The 27443-nt window shown below is 44.0% G+C and overlaps 1 protein-coding gene and 1 pseudogene across 9 annotated transcripts in view; both read right to left on the minus strand.

The window, feature by feature from the left end:
* birc6 (baculoviral IAP repeat containing 6) overlaps positions 1-18157 on the minus strand; it is a 133310-nt gene extending 115153 nt beyond the window's left edge. For 6 of the 9 annotated variants that reach the window (XM_060933232.1, XM_060933229.1, XM_060933234.1 and 3 more), the window contains exons 1-4: positions 17732-18157; positions 7469-7677; positions 2004-2141; positions 343-536 (exon numbers count right to left, since the gene is read on the minus strand). In XM_060933232.1, the coding sequence (XP_060789215.1) occupies positions 343-536; positions 2004-2141; positions 7469-7677; positions 17732-17942 (752 nt within the window). In that variant the 5' untranslated portion in view covers positions 17943-18157. The remainder of the gene's footprint in view (positions 1-342; positions 537-2003; positions 2142-7468; positions 7678-17731) is intronic. The other 3 variants (XM_060933236.1, XM_060933233.1, XM_060933231.1) reach the window with 1 other exon arrangement.
* A 5169-nt stretch (positions 18158-23326) lies between these two features.
* LOC132893734 (uncharacterized) lies at positions 23327-26235 on the minus strand (annotated as a pseudogene).
* Positions 26236-27443: the final 1208 nt, after the last annotated feature.

The following is a 27443-nucleotide window of genomic DNA, read 5'->3' on the forward strand; positions in this document are numbered from 1 at the left end:
CTTTTCTACTCTTCCTGGATATTTATGAACCTGGCAGTAGATTTTAAATGAAGCAGTGTGAAATTAAACTCAGCGAGTCCTTGTACAATTCCCTAAAAACTCATGGTACTTGGGGATGTGAACTACATCTGCAGCCAATCAAATCTTCTCTGGAATGCTGATGTCACGCCATCATTAATACCACCCACAGAGAGCTGTTTTAATCACTTTGGAAGGGGTGTGGCCTATCTTCAACACTCCTGGCTACCCTGAGCTGTAACACACAGCTTTCTGTAAATGACCCACATCAGAGTTCAGCACACACACACACACACACACACACACGAGGCGGTGATGACTGACCGGTCTACGGAGCGTCCTGGGCCGACCCCGAGCTCCGGCCTGGCGCTGGGTAAGAGGTAGGAGAGCCTGTCCATGACGGAGGAGGCGACAGACAGAGCAGCGATGTTCTGGTTCAGCTTCTTCAGCTCGTTCACTATGGCACTCGCCACCAGCTTCAACACGTGGTGGGGCAGATGGAACGTCACCGTTGCCCACTGACAGACACACAGACAGAAACATGAATGAGGAATGTAAAATATATAAATAATAAATCTTGTGTGTAACACACATGTATACATTAATTTCTCATTTATTTGCTGACTTTCTTGCTTTGTTTGCTTATCTAAACTTATTTTTCTAAAAGTATCATCTTTCATAATGAGAACAACAGACAGAGAGAGAGAGAGAGAGAGAGAGAGAGAGAGAGAGAGAGAGAAAGGACACTCGTATTCACATTTTGTACACAGCGGAATGTGTATTTTTTGTTATTTTTATCAGGACGTGTTTACTCACTACACTATCGCATTAAAACTTATCCTAAATCCTGACTGGCTGCTTAAACAGCAGTGTGTGTGTGTGTGTGTGTGTGTGGGTGCATGTACACTGCAGTCAGATTAAACATTCAGTGTCCATGTATAATAAAGTAGAAGCAAACACTAAATGATGGTTAAAAATACTGAAATGGGGGCGTCGTGGCTCAGGTGGATAAGGCGCCATACCATAAATCTGGGGAATCGGGTTCAATTCCGGCCTGAGGTCATTTCCCGATCCCTCCCCGTCTCTCTCTCCCGCTCATTTCCTGTCTCTACACTGTCCTATCCAATAATAAAGGGGAAAAAAGCCCAAAAAAAATCTTTAAAAAAAAAAAAAATACTGAAACACTGTACTTGAGGAAGCTTGCAAATTTGCTGACACGCAAGAGTATGTGTGTGTGTGTGTGTGTGTGTGAGAGAGAGAGTGTGTAATAAGATACCTTGCACTGGACCCAAAATCAAAGCCAAAGCAGAACAGAGTATTAAACTGAACTGAATGAACATGAATAATTAATGAAGCTGCAGCAGCACAGCCTCTCTCACACACACACACTGCTGTGGGGAAGTCTTTGAAATGTTCAGTAATGGGTTCACACACACCACGACCATGCGATCTGGACCATGCCCTGTTGCTACTGCACGATCCAGACCACGCCCCATCAAGCCATTGGAACTCTGGCGTTGCCAAAAGGATTAACACGTGATTAGAGTGAAATCTCCGGTGGAAGGAAGGACACACACACTGGCGTGGTGCATTACTGCATGTCCCCAAGTGCATCATGCTCATATCCTCTCACAGGCAGGAGTGCGTTATTCCACTTATACCACAGAGATTTACTGACTCGCTCAAGGTGATCATCAAGAAATAGTCTGAATCTCTCGACCAATCAGAGTGCACGATTTTCTATAATCACCTGTGCATTTATACTGACAGCGTGTGATCCGATTCTATAACCAGGCTCGCTCATCAGGGATAAAATCAGCTCATATGTTTGAAGTGTTTAATTTTCTGTAAAGCTGCTTTGTGACAGCATCTGCTGTGAAAAGTGCTGTACAAATAAAGTGACGCGACTCTTTCTGATCCATTTCCTGTCTGTAACAGCCGCGATCCCTCACTGTAGTGTACGTGTGGAGTGTTGAGGATCACACCTTGGCCACTTTGTGATTGGCTGCCGTCTCGTGTGAGGTATTTTTCAGGCCTTCTTTCAGCTGCGTGAGGAAGAGGTCATAACCCTCTGTGCTCGAAATGTCCACCTTCTCCAGGCACGCGTACAGCATCTGCTGAGCCTGAGAGAGACAGACCGACAGAGAGACACAGACAGAGAGCGAGAGACACAAACAGACAGAGAAACACAGAGAGAGAAAAAGGAGAGAGAGAAACACAGTTTACACTTCTGTTTTATTTGTTTTGCGTGTGTGTTCTGAGATTTACATTAATAACTAAAATTCACACTGTAAAACAACAATTTGCTGAGCAGGGGAGTTTTATGACTGTCAGGACGACTCGGACACAATCAGAAAAGTACATTTACTTCAATTAAAATTTTAGATTTCTCTCAATTTCAGCTTTTTTTTAAACCTGAGGGTGCCAATAATTCTGGACCTGACCGTATAGGTTTTTGGTGCTAATCAGTTCCACACCATATACAAATATTGATTGTGTGGTGGACACTTTAAACCCTCAGCCTTCCTGTGGTCTGTGAGAGTGACTTGTGATTGGACACGTCTCCTGGGTTGGAGTGAACATCACAGCTGATCTCGACAGACAGACAGACAGACAGACAGACAGACAGGCAGACAGGGAGTGGTGCATACCTCACATCAACCCTGTACACTATAAACCACACCTGACCGGTCTGTCTGCATTCTCCTGCAGCTGTCACATGACCATGACGTGGTGGTGATCTCTCAACTGACCCACTGATTCAGTTCAGATCATTACAAACTCCGCCCCAATCATCACCACATCACACTGCACCGAGACCCCGTGATGTTCACTCTGATTATATTACACTACCCAGGGCTCGAAATTCGCGGTGGTCCGGTCGCCCGAGGCGACTTAATTTGTCATTTGGCGAGTAATTCCTGTCACTAGGCAGCCCGGCTGGCTAGTTGAAAATAAAAAAAAAAAATACATATGAAGCGAAGATTCAGACACACCGTCAACTAAAGCCGCCACATTAAGCGCGTGCTGTGTCTGTGTTAATCGATGTGTTTATCGGCAGGATGGAAACTACCGAAGAATTCTAAATCATATCGTGTACGAGTCAGGCTGTCGGTTTTTTCACTACTGCGCATGCATATAACGCATCTCGTTGAATATTGCGGTAATCACGTGTAGTATTGGACCAGGTGGGTGGAGCACAGAAGCACGGCAGGCCAGAACTGAGTTCTCAATGAACTACTTATTGCTAGCTTTTCAGCCTTTTATCACTTCTCAGCCGCACGCGCGCGCGCGCACACACACACACACACACACACACACACACTTTCTGGTTGGGGAGAGAGCGCTCCCTTTCTCTGCTCTCCTCTCCTTTTAAAGGGTGTGGTCACTGGGGAAGACACACAAACACAGGTAAATCCCCATCAGGTGCAATGATTCCACCACTTACCTTCCCTGACTCCGCCCTCCAATCACAGACCAACGCTTGGCCACACCCCCGCTGCCACATCTTATCCCATCTCATTATCTGTAGCCGCTTTATCCTGTTCTACAGGGTCGCAGGCGAGCTGGATCCTATCCCAGCTGACTACGGGCGAAAGGCGGGGTTCACCCTGGACAAGTCGCCAGGTCATCACAGGGCTGACACATAGACACAGACAACCATTCACACTCACATTCACACCTACGCTCAATTTAGAGTCACCAGTTAACCTAACCTGCATGTCTTTGGACTGTGGGGGAAACCGGAGCACCCGGAGGAAACCCACGCGGACACGGGGAGAACATGCAAACTCCACACAGAAAGGCGCTCGCCGGCCACGGGGCTCGAACCCGGACCTTCTTGCTGTGAGGCGACAGCGCTAACCACTACACCACCGTGCTGACCCCCGCTGCCACATCACGTTATCAAATTCAATAGATGTGGCCACATTATCGCCCATTTAAACACGTGTTTTTGCTGTTGTTTACATCTACATCTGCCAAAGCTACGTTGCGATGTGGAATTTTCTGAAAGGTGTACAGAAACCGCCAGAGACGGGGACAAAGCAACCTCGGTCTGAAGAGGAGAAAAAGGCCGCCGATAAAGCCTATGAGAAGGAGAAACAACAAAGGACTTGTAAGCAAACGTGGGAGCAGGGTAGGCCTCAGCTGCGATACGATTTTTATGGAATAGTTAATTTTTTTCAAGTTGATTCCGAGTCAGTAATGAGCTCCTAATGCTTTCTCTCTCATAAATGGTGAAATACAGAAAGCATGTTGGACATATTTTGGGTGCTATAGTCATGATAGTAAGTATATTTGTTTTCAATACTCATACACCAAGTTGCCAAGTTTTCCAATATATTATTATTTGTTGATATTATATTACGGTGCTCTGTGTTGTTCTCATTTATGTATTTAAACAACAGTATCAAAATCCTCGGGTCTTGAAATAACTGCACATTAGTCATGAACAATGGGAACGACTCTCTTTTGCGTTATTTTTGACAGAAGTAAAATTCGTACGTGAACAAATTTTGGCGAGTTGATTTTCTGTTTGGCGAGTTACTTTGGAAGGGAACTAGTCCGGCTGGCTGGGAAAAAAATATATGAATTTCTCGGCCTGCTACCAGACCTGATCATCTTCAGGCTCTCAGGGTAGGAGCTCTGCAGTTTGATGTTGGAGTTCACTCATACAGGTTCTCACTCAGAGATACACCAGCAGAGCAGCACAGGGGGTCTGAACAACTGATAGTAGGTGCACAGGGGATTCAAACTACGCTGGGATATTTAACACACACGTGTCATGCTACAGGATTTTTTTTACCAAATGCCCTGTTTACAGTCGGTATATCAGACTCTCCCTGGCTGTGCTGTGAAAATTCTCCATGCAGACGCTCATCTGAGTTTCCAAATCTGTCGCTGCTTAACTCTTGAATATTTTCTATCATTAAAAACAGGGTTTTTTATAGAAAAATTTAGTATGAGAGCGCTCACCATGGCGAGGGAGCGGGGGGGGGATTGGTGCCGGTTGTCCCCCCTGCCGTGCAAAGCCTTTGAAAAATGCTCCAAGGGGACATTCTGAGGCTATCTGAGAGGGAAATTGTAACAAATTGTCTGTCAACATTGAAAAAGAAAGAAGTAAGGCCAAAAAAAAAAAAAAAAAGTGTGTTTCCGGTAACATGAAATACTAAAATAAGGTCGGTAGGTAGGAAAGTTTTTTTTTTTCTTAATTTTTTTTTATTTTGTTCGAAAAAATTAACACAAGTAAACATCTTACAAAATAGTATTTTGGCACAGAATCCTTTATACCACACATCATAATAAAATAAGTGTTTTAAATCTTTAAACGAATAAAAAAAAATATATATCGCGAGAGTTCGAGTTATGATCTACAGAAGCGATATTTCATGATATTTTCATGTAATAACGTGAAAACACCTTATCAAGAAATAACGTGAAAATAACGTCCTAGGCTCGGCTACTTCCATTAAAAGCAGACGGCCTAGCCTACTGTAGAACTTGGGTCGAGCAAAAACATGGCTGAATCCTGAATGACTCCTATTTGTATAAATAGGGGACTACATAGGCGGCAAAATGTAGTGTTTTTCCCTGCCATGGAAGTGCACTTGTATACTGAAAAGGAAGCAATTTGCATTACAGCCTTGAATGAGGATTCAAAATGGCGGCTCGGCTCAGTTTATGCAGGACGGCTGATAGAAGTGGCGAAACATTTTACTTTTTATCGTTTCTTTCACAACTTGAATGCGCTGAAACAAAAAATTATGACAAACTAACGACGCTTACACTAAAATATCGAGGGAAATTTGTAATAAAAACTTTACGGTCGGCAATTTCGACGCGGAAATTCTTGATCGGTCAGGTTACCGGAAACACACTATTTTTTTTTTATTTGGCCTAATCTTCTTCTGCCCCAGACAGTCTTTGGCTTTCTTCCGTTTCGTGCTGCGGGATGACATCTTTAAATGCCCAAGTGTCAACAAAAACAACTCGCGAACTACTTCTGTCAAAAGCTCCCGCGCCGGTGGGTGAAAGGTCATTCAGTCTCGAGAAATCTCGCGCTACAAGTCAGCTGACCTTGTATGTAACCCATGTCAAATCTCGCGAGAGCAGCCGCGACAAGTAAACAACTAAACAACATGGCGCCTCAGTCTGGAAAACGCCAATTCGGATTGTTTTTGCACCGTCTGGCGGTGTAGCTACTATGATTGGAATATTTCTGGAGCAATTATAACGTATTTGATGATCAGACACATTGTCACGTAGTGTTGCTGGGATGTTTTCACGGAGTCGGTAAGGGGGCGCACGCCAAGAGTAAGAGGGCGCAGCGCCCCTGTTCCCCCATTTAGATGAAGGCCTGAAAAAGCGTATAATCTCTGAGTTCCACAGAAATGTATCTGGTTAAGATCTGTTCAGTACTTTGGGAGTAACGGCAGGTTGAAGTCGGTACAACAGAGTAAAAACTCTGCTCGCGGGACGTCGGGAAACTGCCGGCGATTTTCTTTTTGAGTCACGGGAAAGCGCTCAGTCTCTCTCTCTCTCTCCTGATCAGTTTCCCACTGGATTACTCATCAATATCAATCAGATCACTTTTACAGGGATGTTCTCTCGCTCTCACGGTTTCTGATGAAGGATTCAGCAAAAATTTCCCTCTGTTCTTTAGATATTACAAATCAAAGATTAAAAAAAGGCTTAATTTTTATTAAATGGCTGTAATCCTCTGTATGAGGATCACACGGTCCAAAATGGGCCTCATTAACCACTGAGCCCCATTTTGGACCGTGTGATCCTCATACAGAACATTACGGCCGTTTAATAAAAACGAAGCCTTTTTTTTTTTTTTATCTTTGATTTGTAATATCTACAGAACAGAGACCAGTTTCAAGCAATTTGGACTGAATTTCACCCGATATGCCGGTTTACAGAACGCATAGAAACGGCGTTGAAAAGTGTGAGATACTTTGCACCGTTTTCACTGGCTGATCCAGTAACCATCAATGAATAATCACCTCAACAGCGCCCCCATAGGATACATGTACCACTTTTACGGCGCTTTTCAACACCATTTCTACGCATTCTGTAAACAGAGTATTTGGTACAAAAATCCCATGGTGCGACACATGTATATGAGCTAATGAGTTAAGAATCTGTTCATTTACCAAAACCCTATAACTCTCATGACATTCCTGAGGATAATTACCCGAGCTACCCGCTGAGCTAACAGCTAAGTGAGCTGCGTTCGCAGTCACAAGACAGCCATGACAACCACGAACGCTAAGCTGCCGAGTGTGTAGAAAATCCGAGGAGCACTATGATGAAGCATGGGCATATAACGCCTTTATGACACATTTATAACGCTCCAGTGAGCCAACTGACGACTAGCTCTCAGCGCCACGTCAGGGTTTAAGGCTCGTTCTAAGCTCTGCGTGAGGGTTTAAGGCCCACCTACCTCTGTGACCGGGAGCTCCAGCTGGACCATGTCCTCTGGTTTGGACACAGGAGCCTGCAGAGCCGTGTCCAAGAGCAGAATTCCGTTCAGGTCCTTCCTGCATCCCACTGCATAATCATCCACAAACAAAACCTTATCCACTGCTGGGAAATACTGACACCTCACACGGCCTCCAGGCTTCGCTGTGGAGCGCAAACACACACAAGCACCTGACAATTATTATAAACAATCAATTTGTGCACACAATTGTTTTTTTATTAAAAGTGTACTTGGTTATTCCGGTTCTTCAGTCTGGATCAGAGAAAAACTATTTTTTTTTCATTTTCTCACTGCACGAAATAAAATAAACCAGACATGACCTCAGAGAAGCATTTGTTCCTACTCATCGATTATATGGGTCATAAGGCCATCTCCAAACAATTTGAAATTCACCATAACACAGTGAGGATTGTTTAGCAATGAAGAGCCTTCAGGACAGGAACGGGCATCCCAGCAAATCCAGTCCAAAGTCAGACCATTTAACACTCAGAGATATAAAGAAAACCCAAGAGCTACATCACGTGACCTACAGGCCTCTGGAAGCACATTAAATGTTTATGCTCATGACAACACAACCAGAAAAAGACAGAACACGCATGACTTTCTTGGAGAGAAAAACATCTCTTCTGACGGAAAAGAACATGCAGCATGACTCGGGTTTGAAAAACTGCATCTGAACAAACCACGAAAGTTCTGGAACGATATCCTTTGGGATGATGAGACCAAAGTGGAGATGTCTGGTGAAACGTTCATACCAACTGTGAAGCATGGTGTTTTGGAGGGGTGAAGATCTGGGCTTGAGTTGCAGCCACAGAACCTGGGAACCATGCAGTCATTGAGACAACCATCCACTTTATACCAGGATATTCTGGAGACCGATGTGAGGTCATCTGTCCAGCAGCTTAGTCTGGGCTCAGATTGGGTGACAACAGGACAATGACCCCAAACACACCAGAAAATCAACATCCAAATGGCTGAAGAAGAATCAAATGAAGGTGATGGAATGGCTGAGTCACAGTCCAGACCTCAACCCCAGCGAGATGCTGTGGTGGGATCTTCAGAGAGCGGAGCATAAACTGAAGCAACGTTGGAACGAAGAGTGGGTCAAAATTTTTCCAAAATCATGTCAGAGTGATAAACTCCTACAGAATACATTTACAACAAAGTTATTGTTGCTAAAATGGTTCTACAGGTTACTGAATTAATTTTTCAAAGATATCGTAATGAATATTAAACGGAAACATTTGTCTCATCAGTATTTTGTACCATGAGATTCAAGATGATGATATTCCACCTCATGCTGAGTCTAGAGCTGAAAACACATCTGTAAATCTCCTTCATTCATTGGTAGAGATGAAAGTGGAGCAAAGAAAAAAAAACTGAACTTTTGAAAAAGTCAAACTAAGATTGGGGGGGGGGGGGGGGGGGGGGGGGGGGGGGGGCAACGTCCCCTGAAAAATTTTTAATAACATAACATGCAAACCCCTGCATTCTAGTACATTTTAGTACTTATTTTCACTAAAACAAGTTATAACTTTTAAGCCTTTTTCTTTCATGTACATTAATGATTAACATGTCAAAAATATCAAAAATTTAATTCCCCTCGTTAATGAGTAAATTTTCAGGAGTGCGTTTAGAAAACGCGGTGATTTTCCTGCTACACAGTTCATCACTTTGAAAAAAGTCAGACAGTTGAAGGTAAACTCAGCAAAATCCCAAAACAGTGCTGTTAAAAAGTAAAGGTCCGTTAGAGTTTCTAAAGCTTTCAGGTTTCAATGTTGGGGACGTTGAGCCTCGTTTATCAATCTTTTAGTAGAGCTGTGCGTTTGCAGAAGCTAAAGTGAGCTAAACATTTCCAATTCAGATTTATGAGAGTTGAAGCCGATCGTTTACATTAGTTCGTATTGTCTGTAAATTTAAACACCAATGAATACCAAATTTCTCATGTAAATCAGGGGCGTAGCTAGGATTTTTCGGGGGGTGGGGGGTCGTCACACAGTAACTGGCAGCCTGAGTGCATTATGGAACAAGAAATAATTACCATTGCTAGTTTTAGGCAGCTTAGAAACCGGCTCTTCCATTATTGCTGTTTCTTCCACGTTTTCTTGATGTTGTGTTCTAGAAACGGCGCTAAAACTTAGCTTCGAAACCACAAAATGCAACTTTGATGGAAAAAAAATATATAATAAATTGCTTACCTCTCTTCACGTCGAAAGAAGGAGGAAAGTTTCGCTTGTTTTGTCATGGCGAATTATTAACACGAGAAAATACTCATAATTCGCAACTAAAAAGACCGCAGCTACACTGGCAGCTTGAACATGCTTTCTAGTGCGATTGTGTTGTGCAGAACGGAGTCAGTCCTGCGCGCCGTAGCTCGTGCACCTGAAGGCGCGCCTTGGGCACGCACGCCTAACGAGCTCCAGCACGCGCACCGTTAACAAAGAACACCTGTCTTTAATCAATGAACTATGTTTGGGCTATTTAAGGACCGCGCCCATGCAAGGACAATGCGAAGTATTACGCCACGTCTAGGAACGCGAAAAATAAATTTCCCCGTTTGGGAAACCGGAGATTTACAACAGTTTTGTCAAATGTCCGGATTTCCGGGTAAATCCAGAAGACTTTCATCTATACATTGGTCAGAAAGATGATGGGAAGAAAGTAAACACACCTTTACGAAGTGAGTGCAGAAACAATAAAAATCCCTGAGCTCAGCTTCGCTTTATATCCACATTACTCCGTAAGCAGAGAAACAGAGTTTAAAACGTTTTGTGCATCACAGCCATTATTTATTTTCTGTTTTTGTTCTTCAGGCCAAATCTCCAGAAGACGACCACATCACAGCACTACAGCTCTGTCCTCGAACTCACGCTTGCAGAAACGCAGCAAGTGGAACACAGAACATGACGCAGCCCTTAAACACACTCATCACCTGCTCATACGCGTGTAAACACTCTCGCAACTTCTAGTCAATAAAAGTCATCAGCAGTGCAGTCCTATCAGTAACCGCCCACAGTGGGTGACTCCGCCGCCGATACTCGCAGTGGATTCTCACAAAATTAAGCTGTCCTTGTATTTGTATGTGACAAAACAAAATTGTTTTTTATTCACGAAGAAAAGCGATCTTTATCGATGGGTAGAGTCACGTTGCTATGACAACGGGATGTGTGTCAGTATGTCATCTCGCTGAGTGAGATTTAAATTTCATAAAAGTGTGTTGATTTGTGGATTTTGTTGCCAGTAAAAATCACATGGTTTGATTGAGGTGTTTGTCATTAATGAAGTACAAAAAGTTAACAGATGAGTAAAAAGTGCAGTTTGTGTTAGATTTTGTTTAGATTAATAGAATTAAGCTACAACTAAATAGAAGTTTCAGTAATGTTCCTGTAAGTGTTTAATACTGTAGGTAAATGTACAAATCTTCCGCCTGCTCCCGTCCGTTAGGGGTCTCCACAGCGGATCTGTTCCATCTATGTGATTTGGTGTAGGTTTTAGACCAGATGCCCTTCCTTTTTTTTTTTTTAAAGATATTTTTTTGGGCTTTTTGCACCTTTATTGGATAGGACAGTGTAGAGACAGGAAATGAGCGGGAGAGAGAGACGGGAAGGGATCGGGAAATGACCTCGGGCCGGAATCGAACCCGGGTCGCCCGCATTCATGGTATAGCGCCTTAACCACCTGAGCCACGACGCCCCCACAGATGCCCTTCCTAACGCAACCCTCCCCAATCTACCCGGGCTCGAGACCAGCACTCAGTACGCAGGGTCTTGTACAACCCCAGTAGGGGGTATTTTACCGAATCTGCATGTTTTTGGACTGTGGGGGAAACCGGAGCACCCGGAGGAAACTCTCACACACACACACACACACACACAAACACGAAGACCTCAGACTGATCATCTCCGCTCTCGTCTTCAGGGTTTCAGTGGAGCTGTGAGAGTAAAGAGAAAGTTGAGAACTGAATGAGACGCTCGCTCTCCTGATACACAGTGAAACTCAGCCAGGACACAGTCGACCTTTAAGAACCCCTGACACGCCGCTTCTCTCACATCTCATAGTGTTGATTATATCACTGCTGTCTCTCTCTCCCTCCCTCTCACACACAATTTCCAAAGGTTCTGAATAGGGATGTTAACTGATGACCGTTTGACCGGTGGTTGACCGAATCAACATCAACCGGTTAATTTTTTTTGGTTGTCGGTTAAAAAAAAAAAAAATCAATCGTTTTGAAGCTGATGATTTTGGAGCGGAGGACTTGGAATTCTGTGTTGTAAACGCCTGGGGCGTGCCATGCGGTGTGCGGACGACAGCTGACGAATCAGAAACACCCATTCAGTCATGTCCCGCCCCAGTTAAACACAGCTGCCACTCGGCGAAAGAAAAGTGTAGACACAGGCTTTTTAGCTTACAAATTACTATTCTGTTGTTTTTTTTAATTATTATTAGAAGGCACATGGAGTTTAGTCCTGCCTTGGCCAGTGCATTCTGAAAGTATGTTTCGGTCTGTAGCCAGCAATGCGTTATTGCAGATCATATCTCTCCACACAAACTAAAGGCGCAGATGCCGACTTTTTCACGGCTGAATCGCGCAGATCCGATTGCTTTCCTTTGAGCATACAGAATTTACTCTGATTAAATTATTCAGACACTCCAACGCCCCCCCTAAAAAAAATTTGGATCTGCACGATTCAGCTGTGAAAAAGGCGGCATCCGCTAAAAGGCGTGCCATTTGCATCCCTGTTTAAACTCACAGGTCAGGGCTTTTCAAAGTGTGGAGCGCGCCCCCCCCCGGGGGCGCCAGAGTTTTTCAGGGGGGGCGCGACATGAGGAAAAATAAACCAGAATAAGTTACTATTGCGGACATTTAGCGAACTTCAGCTAGCCTTTGCCAGAGACAAAATGGATCGATTTTTAGTACCTAAAGCTACAGTGAGTGAGGAGACAGAGTCTGGGCCAAGCAAAAAAACAGACCCTCCAGGATGTTGCGATTTGCAACTTCAACGCAAATTCAACCAATCCCCGCGAATTCAGGGCGGTGTTGCAATTATATCCAATCACCGCAACTTTCCCGCAAATTTGACCAATCGTTGGCGTCGTCTTGAGGTGACGTCGACAAACTACCTTCCGCCTTACTTCCGTGTATACGTTCAAGAGAAGCAGCATGTGCGCAGTGTTGCCAGATTGGGCAGTTTTAAGTGCATTTTGGCGGGTTTTGAACATATTTTGGGCTGGAAAACGTCAGCAGTATCTGGCAACACTGCATGATGTGCGAGTCAGTGTTTATGTAGGCTTAAATTCTGTTACTGAAAGTGTGTTATGTTTACAGTGAAGGACTGTGTGCACTTTACTTTTTTTTTTTTTTACTTAATACAAAAAATTAATGGATGCCAACATTTTTGCCAAAATGGTATTTTATTTTCCATTGTTTAGGCAGCTTCAGCATCATACTGTGAGATTCTGTTCAAATTGTTTTTTTCTTCTATGAAGCCTGAGCCATTTATTTTATTAGTTTATAATTATTGTTTAATTTAGTCTTCAGGAGAGACTGCCTGCACATAGTACTAGTATTAATAGTTTTTTTTCTTACATGAAAGCTGAGGCATTTATATTATATTTTAAGGTAACTTCATGTTGTGCTGTGAGGTTCTCTGCACTTTAACTTTTGAACCAACAGGTGCATTTGGATAAGTAAAGCCTATTTTTCTGCATTTTTGTAGTCCTGGTAATCTTTCATATTGGTAAAGTTGTTTATAGGACCATTTCTCAGTGTCTTTGTTTTTTTTAATCAACAGTTTTTCAGTAATAACTTAATATTTAACATATCACTCAATTTTAATCACAAAAAGAGAAAATCGCAACAATTTCTCGCAACTTTCACTTCCTCCCACAATGTAATCGCAACAAAAACCTAAAACACACCGCAACTTTCATCGCAATTTTTTGGAAACCCCCGCAACATCAGACACTTTAGCCCGCAACAATCACAAAAAAGGCCCGCGGAATCCTGGGGGGACTGAAAAAAGAAGGAAGTATGACCACGATTATTTAAAGTTTGGATTTTCATGGACTGGATCTGAAGATGCTCCACTGCCACAGTGTGTTGTCTGCCAAGAGATGCTCGCTAACGATGCTATGAGATGTTTAAAATGTGTAAAACAAGATGTTTTAAAAAGCACAGATGTTTAAAATGTGAAAAAGAAAAAAATAAAAATGTGTACAACAACCATTTTTTAAAATACGAATGGAACATTAAGTATAGCAACAACAAAGATTGTAAGGGGGCGCTGTTGTTTATTTGCTCTCCGAGGGGGGGCGGACTCTCCCACACTTTGAAAACCCCTGTCATAGGTTAACCGACTTTAACCGGCTAATGAAGCTCAGTGGTTGGTCAAGATTTTTTTTAGTTTTCGCCATCCCTAGTTCTGAATCCACTGTGTCGTCGGAAAATCTGATGGTCTGCAGTGCAGCGGTGCTTTACCCTGAGCTGAGCCACGCCCACTTCTGATTAATAAACTCTTCACACGCACACTACTGATTAGTTCCCTCTAACAGCAGGTCCCTGAGGGTTTTATTCCTCTTACACCACAAGTTTATATTACTGAACAACAGGTCATGAAACACTGCAGTTTTACCTTCTCTCTCTCCCTCCCACAAACCTGCGTATCATGTATCGTAGAAACGTCTTCGAGAACTGTCATGTGATCCAGTTCTCTGCTCAATCAGCGTTTATTTTAATCTCAATCCTGTTCTATAGATGGAGCAAATCTCAGATAAAACCGCATACGGCAGCTGGCAGCAGATTTCTACGACTGCTGCATTTAAAAATAAAACTTTTACTATTTAAATTATTTTGTTTTAATTGTTAAACTTTTTTTAATGTATACAAAAATGAATCAACACTCAAAAGAAGGGAAATTAATTTCTCCTTTGCCAACTTTAAAGACTGACAGAAAGCTTTATAAAGAAGTCTGCAATTTTTTTACTGTAACATTCATTTTTAAAAAAAAGCATCACAACACCCACAAGATCTCAGAGACGTGTACCGTGACATTATTTATCATGATATCAATAATTATCGTCCAGCCCTATTCCAGATTTACTGATCACATCATGTGAACAATCTTCTGTTGCTTATTTACAAAACACTTCTTCACACATGATCTAATGTTTAACTGCAATCACAACCGAGCTGAAATGCGGTGATGGAGGTCACAGAACACACATCACAAAAGTGACAAATCCCCAACGACACAGGCGTGTGTACAGTAGTGACAGCACGTCAATCCACCAATCAGGACTCAGGAGTGGATGAAACGAGCAACAGCGATGAAGTTCAGAGGAAAATAAAAGTTGTGTCATTTATTTAAAGATTTAATCAGACTCATTACATGCTGAGACTCTCATGTTAAGTCCAATGCTCAGTTGTGTTAAGAACTCGTCTCATCAGTTATGACTGATGTGTGTGTATTTATATATCTTAATAAACGTTCATCAATCAGCCATAAACCATCAAGCACATTTACATTTGGCCACGCCCACAAAACCCACCCTTTTTACAGGGTGCCATTACTTTTTAGATAACTCGAAACAAGGGTGTGATTTCAGTACGACAGCGTCACCCGTTTATAACCTCACACTAACTCATTAAAAATTAAACGATTTAAAAACTTTCACATTGGTCAATCTCCTTCTATACAAATTTACCCAAATTCAGGAGCGAGAGGGACAAACCATTTCCACACATCACTGGATTTATCAACACCACAGAAAAAAAAACATCCCTGTGAACGATTTATGAATAAAACCTCAATCCAATCCAATCCAATCCAATGAGGCACGTTTCCATGACGTCATGGACCTGTGTGTTTTCTAAGACACTCTCATGTCATGTGACATTAATTAAAGTCAAACGAGCTGAAACCTGGACCACGAAGGTCCTGCTGAATTCTTTGCTTGCAATAGACATCACTTCCGGTCGTGATCCGCCTCAGTATGTGTTCAGATTTCCAGCTGAAGGGAATCGTATTTGTTACAGTCACTTTGCAGTAGTTTCTCGTGTTGCGCCTCCAAATATACCAGACTGTTGCTCTGTATTTGGATATTCAAACCGATCAAATCAAGAAAAAGACAAAAGGTATTAACGGACACCAAAAGAAGTCATGCACAAGGGTGAAAGAAAGACGCCGTGAAAAATGGCTCGCAAATCTTTCACTGTGTGACAGGAATCGAGATCCACACGCTCGTGTTTCAGCGATCATTATGTTAAAGGTACAGACATTTCTGTACATTTATGGATCTAAAATCAAAACTTCTAATGTTAAGTGTTTTCTTATGTTTTGGATCTCATAAAACAAACCATTGATTAAACGAGCTTGTAGGTCGGTCTCGACTGAAACTCGGCTGTTTATGTATTTTTTCAGGCTGTTCAATCATAAGTCTGAGCTACACTTGAAATGTAATGAAATAAAATGTAAGTTATCGTTGCAAAAATGCCGACAGCAGCTCCGATTTGAATTGCACACACTACACTTTGGCTTACGTTACTCACCCTCACAAGAAATAAGACGATTACTGTCCTTTAGAAGTTTTATACCAGTGTCATGAACCCAGCCACAAAAAAAAAAAATTACCAGCTTCAAGACTTTTGAAAGCTTTCATTTGATTCTTCGTGTAAAACAATGGTTGGACAACCACATCACTGGAAATGTCCAAAAACCACATGTTTGGAAAGTTGCTGAAATCGCTTGAAGTCAGTCTTTTTTTTTTAAAGCTGTAGGGGTCCAATCCATTGCATAAGTATATCTTTTCTTGATTTCAATTTTGCTTTTGGTTCTAGTCTGTTAACATAGTCAGATGGAGAACGTTTTCCACAAGATGACGATGGACGTGTGCTTGGTTTGGATGCCATCTTTATTGCCTGTCCCTTGGAAACCGAAAGTGAACCAGGAGGCAAAACGTCACGTGATTGCAAACAAAGAATATAGTGGGATATCATAGAACTGATTATCGCCACACGCCTCACCATCAGGTAAGAGTTCATACTCACTGGACGAGACACAGATGATGTGCAGGACAGAACATACCAGAAAAAACAACAATTCTCATTATTCTCTCTCTCTCCCTCAACAGGATGTGAGTGGTGGAACACAAGTCCTTCAGGACACAAGGACAAACACCACTCGCTGGTTAATGAGAGAGTTTGTGTGATCTAAAGTGGAGTTACTGAACATCACATCACAGCTGGAGTCAAACCAGGCAGGTCACGTGACCACCTTCACTCCACAACTCAGTGTCATTCAGCTGAAATAATGAACTACAGCATTATTACTAATACAAACGATAAATCACCTCAGACTATCACCTTTGATTAATGTAATCAATTGTACCCATGAATGACATTTATTTATTTGTTTGTTTGTTTATTAGATACAGCTGTGCTAAAAATGAAGGCCGGGTTTAATGCGAGCTAAGAAAGCGTTTAGCTCTGATATTACCGGTTACACTGACAAACAATCCTCATCACTGTCGGCTAATCTTATTTAAAAACAACCTAATGACACGTAAAAGTGTTTGTCCCGACACTGAATAAATAAATAAACATTCATGACACGGCGTTAGCTAAACTGTGCTAAATTCCGCTAAAGAAACACTCCATTCAAGTCCCACCTTCGTGCTCGAGGATTGGCTCGCATTTCATACTCGGTGAACATCTAACCAATCAGAGAAGAGACCGAAGTCTGGTAACCAATCCTAACATAGAAGGCGGGATTTGTCGGAAAAAGATGGGAAGTAGATAGAACTAACCTAATATAACCCAACTATCGCAAGCAGACTGACAATGATTTTAATTTGAATTACGAATAAACAAAAACGAAGAGCGCTTCTAAAAACACCCCATTTTAGAAACGGCTCGTGTAGGTGTCATGACAAGCAATGTTTGCTAGCATGCTGCTAAACCACTAAAGCAAGCGAGCCGTGTCCCAAATAGTCGAGTACTCCCTACATAGTGCGGAAAAATAACCACGCCTACTACGGCCGATGTAGTGCCCTAGACGTTCGATCGTGCGCCGTTTGGGATACGGCTGCCACTGGGTTGGACTCGGTGAGCTGAGGTGTTGCGTTAGCTCCTTCACATCCATGCTAACAACACAACAAGAAGAAAAAGGCCCGAGATTAACTCGGTTTATCGGCAACTTGAGCGAATTAAAATGAAATAAATCTCACCATGCAGCACGGAGGCCTGTAATATGGCTCCGGAAGTGCCGTCGATGACTTTGATACTTCCGCGGCTGGTCACGGCCAGGATGGCGTTGAGGGCCGGGTGGTAGGACAGGCTCCGTAGGCCCTCCTCGTCGCAGCGCAGCCGCCCGTCTGTGACCAAAATCCAGTCCGAGGATTCGGCCGAGCCGCAGGCCGCAGCGCCCGCCGCGGCCATTTTCCCCTGAAAACCCTCTCACCGTCCTCCCCAGTCGCTCTCCGGAGATCCCCTCTGACACGAACGGGTGTTTAAAAGTGTTAAAAAATAAAGCTAAATATTCAACAAAAAGTCTCGGCGGACTGAAGCTCCGCGGCTCTCCGCGCTCTCTCCCTCCCTCAGCGGCGGCTCTTCTGTTTCCTCCTCCTCCTCCCCCCGCACGCGCTGCCCTGCACTGCGCTCACTCCGATTCACAATCAGCACTACGGAGAAAGCGTGCGGCGCGCGTGTGGAGATCCGCAGAGAGCGTAGAGGCTGGCGCTTCCTCCACAGACACAGCAGCAGTGTGGGGATGCTCTGCTCTGCTCTGCTCCGCTCCTGGAGCTGCTGCACAAACCTCACAGGCCTTCCACAGGCTGCACAGGACCCTCCTGCTGCAGCATTTCACAAGAAAATACTGCCATGGAAACTCTCCCAAGGTCACAGAGGGTTAGAAAAAACACAGAGTTTGCAGAAAAGTTCATCTTCTTTTATTAAATCAAGAACCAGCTGATCTGACTCACAAAGTTCTCATTTTATACAGTTTCAGGATAACACAGTTTATGCAAAGAATCTCATTGGTTAAATCTTACATCATACCTCTTCAACATTCTCTACTGGGCAGAACATCTCACACTTCTCCTGATGCCCTACTTCTAGCTGAGGTTCTCATCCCATCGCTCCTGTGGAGGTCGGCCCCCATACGGACAGTCTAAACTAAAGTCACGCTTAGAAGACGCTCTGGACTCTTACAGTTCTGCTCCGATGGTTTTGGAGTCCAGTCCCCAGGATAACTTTACGACTGCAGGTGTCATGAACAGTTTTACACTCAAGTCTCCATCAGTGAACAGTTGATAACTTCAACAAAACAGACTTCCTGTTAAACTATAATGAATTTCCTGGTGACACAGTTGCACTCTGTGACTCTATAGGACACGGTTACAGAAGTGAGTTATTTATAATCACGCTCTCTGTTATCACCCAGATGAGGATGAGTTCCCTTTAGAGTCTGGTTCCTCTCAAGGTTTCTTCCTCGTGTCGTCTGAGGGAGGTTTTCCTCAACACCGTCACCTCAGGCTTGATCATTGGGGATAAATTAGGGATAAAATTAGCTCATATGTTTAAAGTCTTTAGTTTTCTGTAAAGTTGCTTTGCGACAATGTCTGTTGTTAAAGCGTTATACAGATAAACTTGACTTCTCATATTTTCTGAGATCAACTGAGCCAGTACATGAATGCACAATGCAGGAAGACATGATAAGATGATAAGAAGCGATACATCTTGAAAAACACACGATTCAGAGTGTACAATACATGATTCAAAATGGCCTTGGCCAAACCACAACAACACAATAAAAAAATGATACAAGTGTGGAGCTTCACACAACACAAAAACAATACACGATTTGGTATGACCTGCAACACTTGATAAAATGTAGTACATTAGTGTGAAAAACACTCCAGTACAACCCCAATTCCAAAAAAGTTGGGACACTGTGTAAAATATAAATAAAAACAGAATGTGATGATTTGCAAATCATGGAAACCCTATATTTCAGTGAAAATATGACAAAGACAACATATCAAATGTTGAAACTGAGAAATTGTATTGTTTTTATAAAAATATCTGCTCATTTTGAAATTGATGTCAGCAACACATTTCAGAAAAGTTGGGACAGGGGCAACTGTTGAAAATGCCCGAACAAAAGTAATGCGTATGTTTCTTTAAGACCTACAATGTTCAATATTGCTTTAGGTGATTGGTTTGATGTGTGTTCTGTTGACCAATCAGAGATCAGTACCTTAGAGGGATAATTTAGAGCGGTATTCAGTGAAGGATGGCTACAAGAAGCAGAAGCAGGGAGGGAAGATATAATTGACCACTGCACAGTGCACCTCATCTCATTATCTGTAGCCGCTTTATCCTGTTCTACAGGGTTGCAGGCGAGCTGGATCCTATCCCAGCTGACTACGGGCGAAAGGCGGGGTTCACCCTGGACAAGTCGCCAGGTCATCACAGGGCCGACACATAGACACAGACAACCATTCACACTCACATTCACACCTACGCTCAATTTAGAGTCACCAGTTAACCTAACCTGCATGTCTTTGGACTGTGGGGGAAACCGGAGCACCCGGAGGAAACCCACGCGGACACGGGGAGAACATGCAAACTCCGCACAGAAAGGCCCTCGCCGGCCCTGGGGCTCGAACCCGGACCTTCTTGCTGTGAGGCGACAGCACTAACCACTACACCACCGTGCCGCCCCTCCACAGTACACATTCACAAAATTTGGAAACCACCAACAGAAGGTGGTTCAGAACTGGTTAGAAGATGACTTCAGAAGAACGACCCAGTATTATTGGATTTGTTGAGATGAAAACAAATAACCACACTCCGTCAATGACGAAAGGAGATTAAAGGTTGCAGACAAACTTCTACTGTCTCCTTCATCCTTGACTGGATGCCCGTGGTGGCTGTAATTCTGCATTAAAGAACTTTGTGAGTTCAAACCTTTGGAATAGCAACAAAAGACTGAAAAAGCTGTGTAATGCTAAAAAACTAATTTGGTTTATTGGCAACAGGTCAGTAAGATGATTGGGTATAAAAAGAGCATCCCAGAGAGGCGGAGTCTCTCAGAAGTAAAGATGGGGCGGGGTTCACCGCTCTGTGAAAGACTGTGTGGGCAAACAGTGCAACAATTTAAGAATAACGTTCCTCAATATAAAACTGCAAAGAATTTGTGGATCACATCATCTGTGGTCCATAATATCACTAAAAGATTCAGAGAATCTGGAGAAATCTCTGTCTGCAAGAGACAAGGCTGAAAACTGACACTGGATGCCTGTGATCTTCAGGCCCTCAGGAGACACTGCATTAAAAGCAGACGTGTCTGTAGTGGAAATCACTGTATGGGCTCAGGAACACTTCAGAAAACCATCGTCTGTGAAAACACTTCATTACTGCATCCACAAACGCAAGTTAAAACCAGATATAAACAATATCCAGAAACCCCGCCCCCTTCTCTGGGCCCGAGCTCTTTTACGATGGACTGAGGCGAAGTGGAAAACTGTCCCGAGGTCTGACGAATCAAAAGTAGAAATTCTTTTTAGAAATCATGGACCCCACGTCCTCCAGGCTAAAGAGGAGAGGGACCATCCGGCTTGTTATCAGTGGACAGCTCAAAAGCAGCATCTGTGATGGTATGAGGGGGCGTTAGTGCACATGACATGGGTAGCTTGTACATCTGGGAAGGCATCATTAATGCTGAACGATATAAACACGTTTCAGAGCAATATGCTGCCATCCAGACAAAATCTTTTTCAGGGAAGGCCTTCCTTCTTTCAGCAAGACAACGCCAAACTGCTTTCTGCACATATTAAAACTGCATGGCTCCGTAGTAAAAGAGTCCGGTTGCTAAACTGGCCTGCTGCAGTCCAGACCTGTCTCCCATTTAAAACATTTGGTGCATTAAGAAGCATGAAATATGACAAAGGAGACCCCGAACTATTGAGCAACTGAAATTGTATATCAAGCAAGAATGGGACAACATTTCTCTTTCAAAACTACAGCAACTGGTCTCTTCAGTTCCCAAACGTTTACAGAGTGCTGGTAAAAGTAGAGATGATGCAGCACAGTGGTAAACACGCCCCGTCCCAACTTTTCTGAAACAAATACATTTTATTTTTGTTCACAGTGTCAGCAGATTTCTTTCATCAGTAGTTATTAGAGTTAATCTTCTCCAGGTGATTGCTGAGATTCTTACAGGTATGTTTGTAGTGGAACTTTTTTTAATTTGCGTTTATTTATGCAAATGAGGTTCTGTGTAATTAAATCTGTATACATTTGCATCTATAAAACTAAAAAGTTTATAGTATTGTTGTTAGAAGTTAAATGTTTGTTGCATGCTGTATGAAGACATTCTATTGTTTAATGAAGAAAACACTGCACTGTTATTACAACAGTTTTTTATCCCATTGTTCCATCTCAATCTCACATGAATCAAACAATCATCAAGATTTTGAGAAATTTCTTGAAATATATCTTTTATATTGGGAACAGGAATGAACATTTCATGAAAACACATGTTAAACACAAAATAAACTCCGCCAAGTGCGCGCGCGCGCACACTACTGCCTCCGCCGAGTGCGCGCACGCGCACACCGCATGTCGGGGCCGCGGATCAGCAAAGTCGGCGGGGAATTTGTGGTTATTATCGGTACAAACAGCGCGAATCACAACTTAAATGAGTGCGGTTCAGTTTGACATTGTCAGTCCGTTAGATAAACATTTAATTTTATTAAAATCGAAAATTAATATTTAGAACCTGTGGGCTACAAAAATAATAGTCATTAAAGTAGCCGGCTGGACTTAATTGTGTGCCGGCTGTATGGCCGGCAGCCGGCGCTTGTGGAAAGCCCTGTATAGGGCCTGACTAGCCTTTGGTAACACACTAAACGAATTATCTTTCATTTTTGGCACTTTTTCTGTTTGTGTAGATGGGAAGACATACTGAGAATCCAAATCGCCAACATTTGAAATAATAATTGTTTTGAATTATTTCTTGTCTTATTTAATGAAGGCTGTAATAGAATTAGCCTACATTTGGCTTAAGCTGGATGAGACAGAGACATAATTTTATAGCCATTTGTTAAACAGCTGACAGGGAACGTAATTAACCGTTCCGGGAACGAAATTTTTTTTGTTCTAACCGGTTCGGGAACGTCTATTTAATGGTGGAACCCAAAACCGGAAACGTTAAAATTCCGTTTCTGTTCGGAACGAACCAATAGGAAAAAAATTCTGGTTCAAAGCCCTGGTCCTGACACATCAACATCCTGGTTAAGAAGGCCCACCAGTGTCTGTTCCATCAGAGATGTCTCAGAGACTTCCATCTTCCACCAAGGAACTTTTACTCCTGTACTACTGAGAACATCCTGATGGGAAATATCTCCACCTGGTTTGGGAACAGCACCAGGCAGGACAGATGGGTTCTTTCACTGCATGTCGTACTCTGTATGATTGTGTATGTGGCAAACACAATTTGAACTTGACTTTTTTCATTCCTTTTGACTAAAAACTCTGAGAAGCCTCACTAGCATGAAACAGTCATTTCAAAACTATTGCTGAAACACTGAGCCACTTCCTGTGATATCTTGTAAAGGATCTTCTACCTCCATGAAGAACATTTTAAGCTCTTTTATATTCTCAGGTTATACACACTGACATTCTCTTTTAATTGGGGTTTTAACAGGGTTCAGATCCTGAGGCTGAGACATTCATTGTTCCATGAAACACCTTGATGGTGCAGCTTGGACACATCGTCAGTGATGAACCCAGGGTCATTGGGTGTTTCGGGTCTTACATCAGACACCCTCACCTGGGCGACCCAACCGGGGATGATCAGTCCCCGGTTTGTGTCCAAGCAGCGTGCTACTCCATGTATCTCCCCTCTTGATCCATAGCCACCTTGAGGCTTTTTCGGCAACCTCACTGATGTTTCTGGTGGCTCTTCTTTCTAGCAACCCTCTGATGCCAAGGACCCTGAATGCCCAGTGCACATATTGCCCTAGAAAACCCCTGCAGCCCACCTCGATTGGCTCACAGCAGGCCCTCCAGCCACTCTCTCTGCAGGCCTCTACCAGCTCCAGGTATTTGGCCTTCTTGCATTCGTGGGCCTCCTCCATCCGGTCTTCCCAGGGGACTGTAAGCTCCAGCAGCACTACTTGCTTAGTGGACTCAGATGTTAAGACCAAGTCTGGCCTGAGTAACATCCTTGTAATGTGCTCTGGGAACTTCAGCTGCCTCCCAAGGTCCACTTTCAACTGCCAGTCATGGGCTGTGGCTAGTAGCCCAGTCGAGATCTTCTGTGTCGCCTGAGGTTTCTCCCTTGCCCTAACGAAGGTGATGTTGTGCCTTGATGGGAGCTGATGTTTCCTCTGCTGGATTCCGGTGCAGATGGTGTTAGCTACTGCCTTCAGCACCTGGTCATTGCGCCAGGTGTACCTCCCCTCTCCCAGGGCTTTAGGGCAGCAGTTTAGGATGTGCTCTAGGGAGCCTAGTCCTGGGCACAGTGGACATGCTGGTGTTTCTGCTAGCCCCCAGCAATGCAGGTTAGATGGGCTTGGGAGGACATCATACACCGACTGGATCAGAAACTTGAGTCTTGCTGGCTCTGACTTCCAATGCTCTGTCCAAGTAATCTTCTGTGCAGCTGCATTATTCCAATTAGTCCAAGCTCTTTGCTGGTGCATGGCCACAGACCTGCTGCGGCGTTCCTCCTCCACCTCTGCATGGCTCTCCGCCTGGACCATCTGATGTCTCTCTTTCCCTTGGGCTTTGTCGTAGCGTGGTCTTGTGTAGCTACCAAGCCCAGCCTGTCCGACTGCCACCAAGCCAACCAAGATGCCATGCCTCAGCCTCACTTCAGCCTGTTCAACTGCCTCCTGTGCCTTCCACTTCCTTCCGGTTCTGATGGTGATGCCTGCGGAGGAGACTCTGTTGTAGGTTGAGTCTCTGTAAAGTAGCACCTCCCTGGCTCTGGTGACTTTGAACTCCTCTGTCAGACCAGTAAAAGGAAGCTGCAGCTTGTTGGTGTACCCATAAAGGGCAATGCTGCTTAGGCTCTTCGGCAGGCCCAGCCACCTGCGCAGGTACTGGCTGATGTTGCATTCGAAGCCCTCCACGATAGTTATTGGGACTTTGTATATCAACAGTGGCCACAGTAGTCTCGGCAGGATACCATGTTGATATAGCCATGCCTTGAACTTTCCTGGGAGACCTGACTTATCCACTGCTGATAGCCAGATTTTCAGCTCTGCATGCGTTGACTGGACTGCTGCTTTGTCTCTCAGGGTGCTGGCTTCTCCGTCACTGATGGAATGAGGACTCCATCCAAGTTGAAGCGGTACTTTTCCACCACTCTACCTTTCCTCAGGACCAGAGACCTGGATTTGGCTGGCTTGAACATCATTCTCGCCCATGTGATGATCCTTTCCAGTCCACACAGGAGCCAGCGGCATCCTGCCACTGTTGTTGCTGTGACTGTCAGGTCGTCCATGAAGGCTTGAATTGGAGGTTGGCAAATGCCTGATCTGGACAGGGGGCCCCTACATTCCACTTCTGCTGCTTTGACCATCATGTTCATTGCTAGGGCAAACAGCACCACTGATATGGTGCGACCAGTGATAATGCCCTTCTCTAATCGACGCCATGCTGATGTTGTTGTCCCAGAGGTGAATCTCAGACTAAAACTGCTGTAATAGTCCCAGATGAGTTCATTGATCTTCTCTGGTATGTGGTATGTTGTCAAAGCTGTTGACACAAGCTTGTGTGGAATAGACCCATAGGCATTGGCAAGGTCAAGCCAAATAACTGCCAGGTCCCCTCGGTTTTCCCTTGCCTCCCTTATCAACTGAGTGACCACTCCTGTGTGTTCTAAACAGCCTGGCATGCCTGGAACTCCTCCCTTCTGCACTGTTGTGTCAATATAGGAATTCCTCAGGAGGTACTCAGTTAGCCAGTTAGCAAGAATCTTGAAAAAGATCTTGCCTTCCACGCTGAGTAAGAAGATGGTGCAAAACTGTGAGATGTTGCTTGCATTCTCCTCCTTAGATAGCCAGACCCCTTCAGCATATCGCCACTGCTTGGCTATCTTCCCCCTCCACCATATTACCTTGATGAGTCTCCACAGCCTCTCAAGGAGTCTTGGACAATGTTTATAGACTTTGTATGGCACTCCACTCGGCCCTGGGGCTGCACTGGTCCGAGCAGCTCTCACTGTGTCCCTGACTTCTGCCAGGGTGGGCTCTTTGATGTTGAATGGGGTGGAGGGTTCTGGTGGTGTAATCAGCTCTCTGTAGGGGGGCAGATCTTCCTCTCTCCTGCTGTCACTGTATGTGTCACAGAGGTGTTGATTCATCTCCTCTTCTGGGCAGGCCAGGGTCCCGTTCCGCTTCTGCCCTAGCAGCTGTTTAGTAAATCCAAATGGATTTGCTATGAAGGCAGTGCACTTGCGAGGCCTCTCTCTGCTCCTTTTCCTGTGGCACTCAGCACGTCGGAGGGAGATAAGCTTCTGTCTTAAGATGTTCCGGAGCTCTATAAGGGCTGGTCTTTCCTCCTCGCTTGCCTTCCTGTATTGCTGTTTTAGGGCCTTCAGTTCTTTCCTGAGCTGGGAGATCTTGGTCTCATGCCGGTTTGGCCTGGCGGTGTTCTTGGCCTTTGGTTGTTTGCTGCCAAATCTCTCAGCGCCAATGCTGATGATCAGAGAAGACATCAGCTGGAGTCGCTGATGTCTGTGAAGATTCTCAGTCATCCAGGTCATAGTAACTGTGGGTGGTAAAAGAGAGCAACTGGACTTGCTTGAAGATTCTTGAAGACGTTTCACCTCTCATCCGAAAGGCTTCTTCAGTTCTGTCTGATTAGTAGGGAGTATCAGGTTTTACCACCCACAGTTGGAGTCGCTGATCGACTCCCCCCCTGGACACTACCTCTAGGGTAGCATTAATGTCTTCATCCAACTGGCAGTACTCAGTCTCCTTGTGTGTGGCAGGCCATAAGAACCGGTAATGTTCCGATGGTTTGCTAGGGGCAGCATGTAGAGTGTGGAGGTTCTGGACACTGTGGGGTTGCTCCAGGTCCTTCTCCTCCTCCGTCTCACCAGGGTCAATGCTAGACATTGGCTCTGTGTGTTGCTCGACTTGCTTCCTCCTTGTGCAGCCCATCCTGGCCTGGTGGATCCTCAGGCCTCTCAGGTTCTTACAGACCTTGCCACAGAAACAGGTTGCTCTCGTTGTCGATAATCTGTCACTCATGTCTTGTACCCTGAGATCCATCCGTTTGGGATGCTCATTCTCCCCCCCCCCCTATCGGGCACCCCTGGGGATATCTTTACTTGGGACTTTCTGTAGCTTAGTGTAGGGGCTCCCTCACGGGAGCTGCAGCTCAGGGTGCTAACCCTCACTGCCCTGGTTGCTGTCTCTCCATGCTGTCCACTGTCTCTCCAGTCGTCACCGCACTATTCACGGTTGTCATCCAGCCTTTCCTGGAAGTCACTGGCAGGCCAGTAATGATAGTTCCATGAAACACCTTGACGGTGCAGCTTGGACACATCGTCAGTGATGAACTCATTATAGTTCATTATAGTGTGAAAAAGTTGTAACCTTTTGTTAGAGGGAATGACTAACCCCATTTCCAGAAAAGTTGGATATTTTCCAAAATGCAGTAAAAACAAAAATGTGATTTGTTAATTCATGTGAACCTTTACTGAACTGACAAAAGTACAAAGAAAAGATTTTCAGTAGTTTTACTGACCAACTTAATTGTATTTTGTAAATATAAACAAAGTTAGAATTTGATTCCTGTAACACACTCAGAAAAAGTTGGGACAGAAACAAAATAAGACTGAAAAGTTTATCGGATATTCAACTAACACCATTCTGGAAGATTCCACATTCAGCAGGTTAATTGTTCACATGATTGGGT

This window comes from Neoarius graeffei, chromosome 11 (assembly GCF_027579695.1).
Source record: "Neoarius graeffei isolate fNeoGra1 chromosome 11, fNeoGra1.pri, whole genome shotgun sequence".
In the NCBI taxonomy this organism is placed as follows: domain Eukaryota; kingdom Metazoa; phylum Chordata; class Actinopteri; order Siluriformes; family Ariidae; genus Neoarius; species Neoarius graeffei.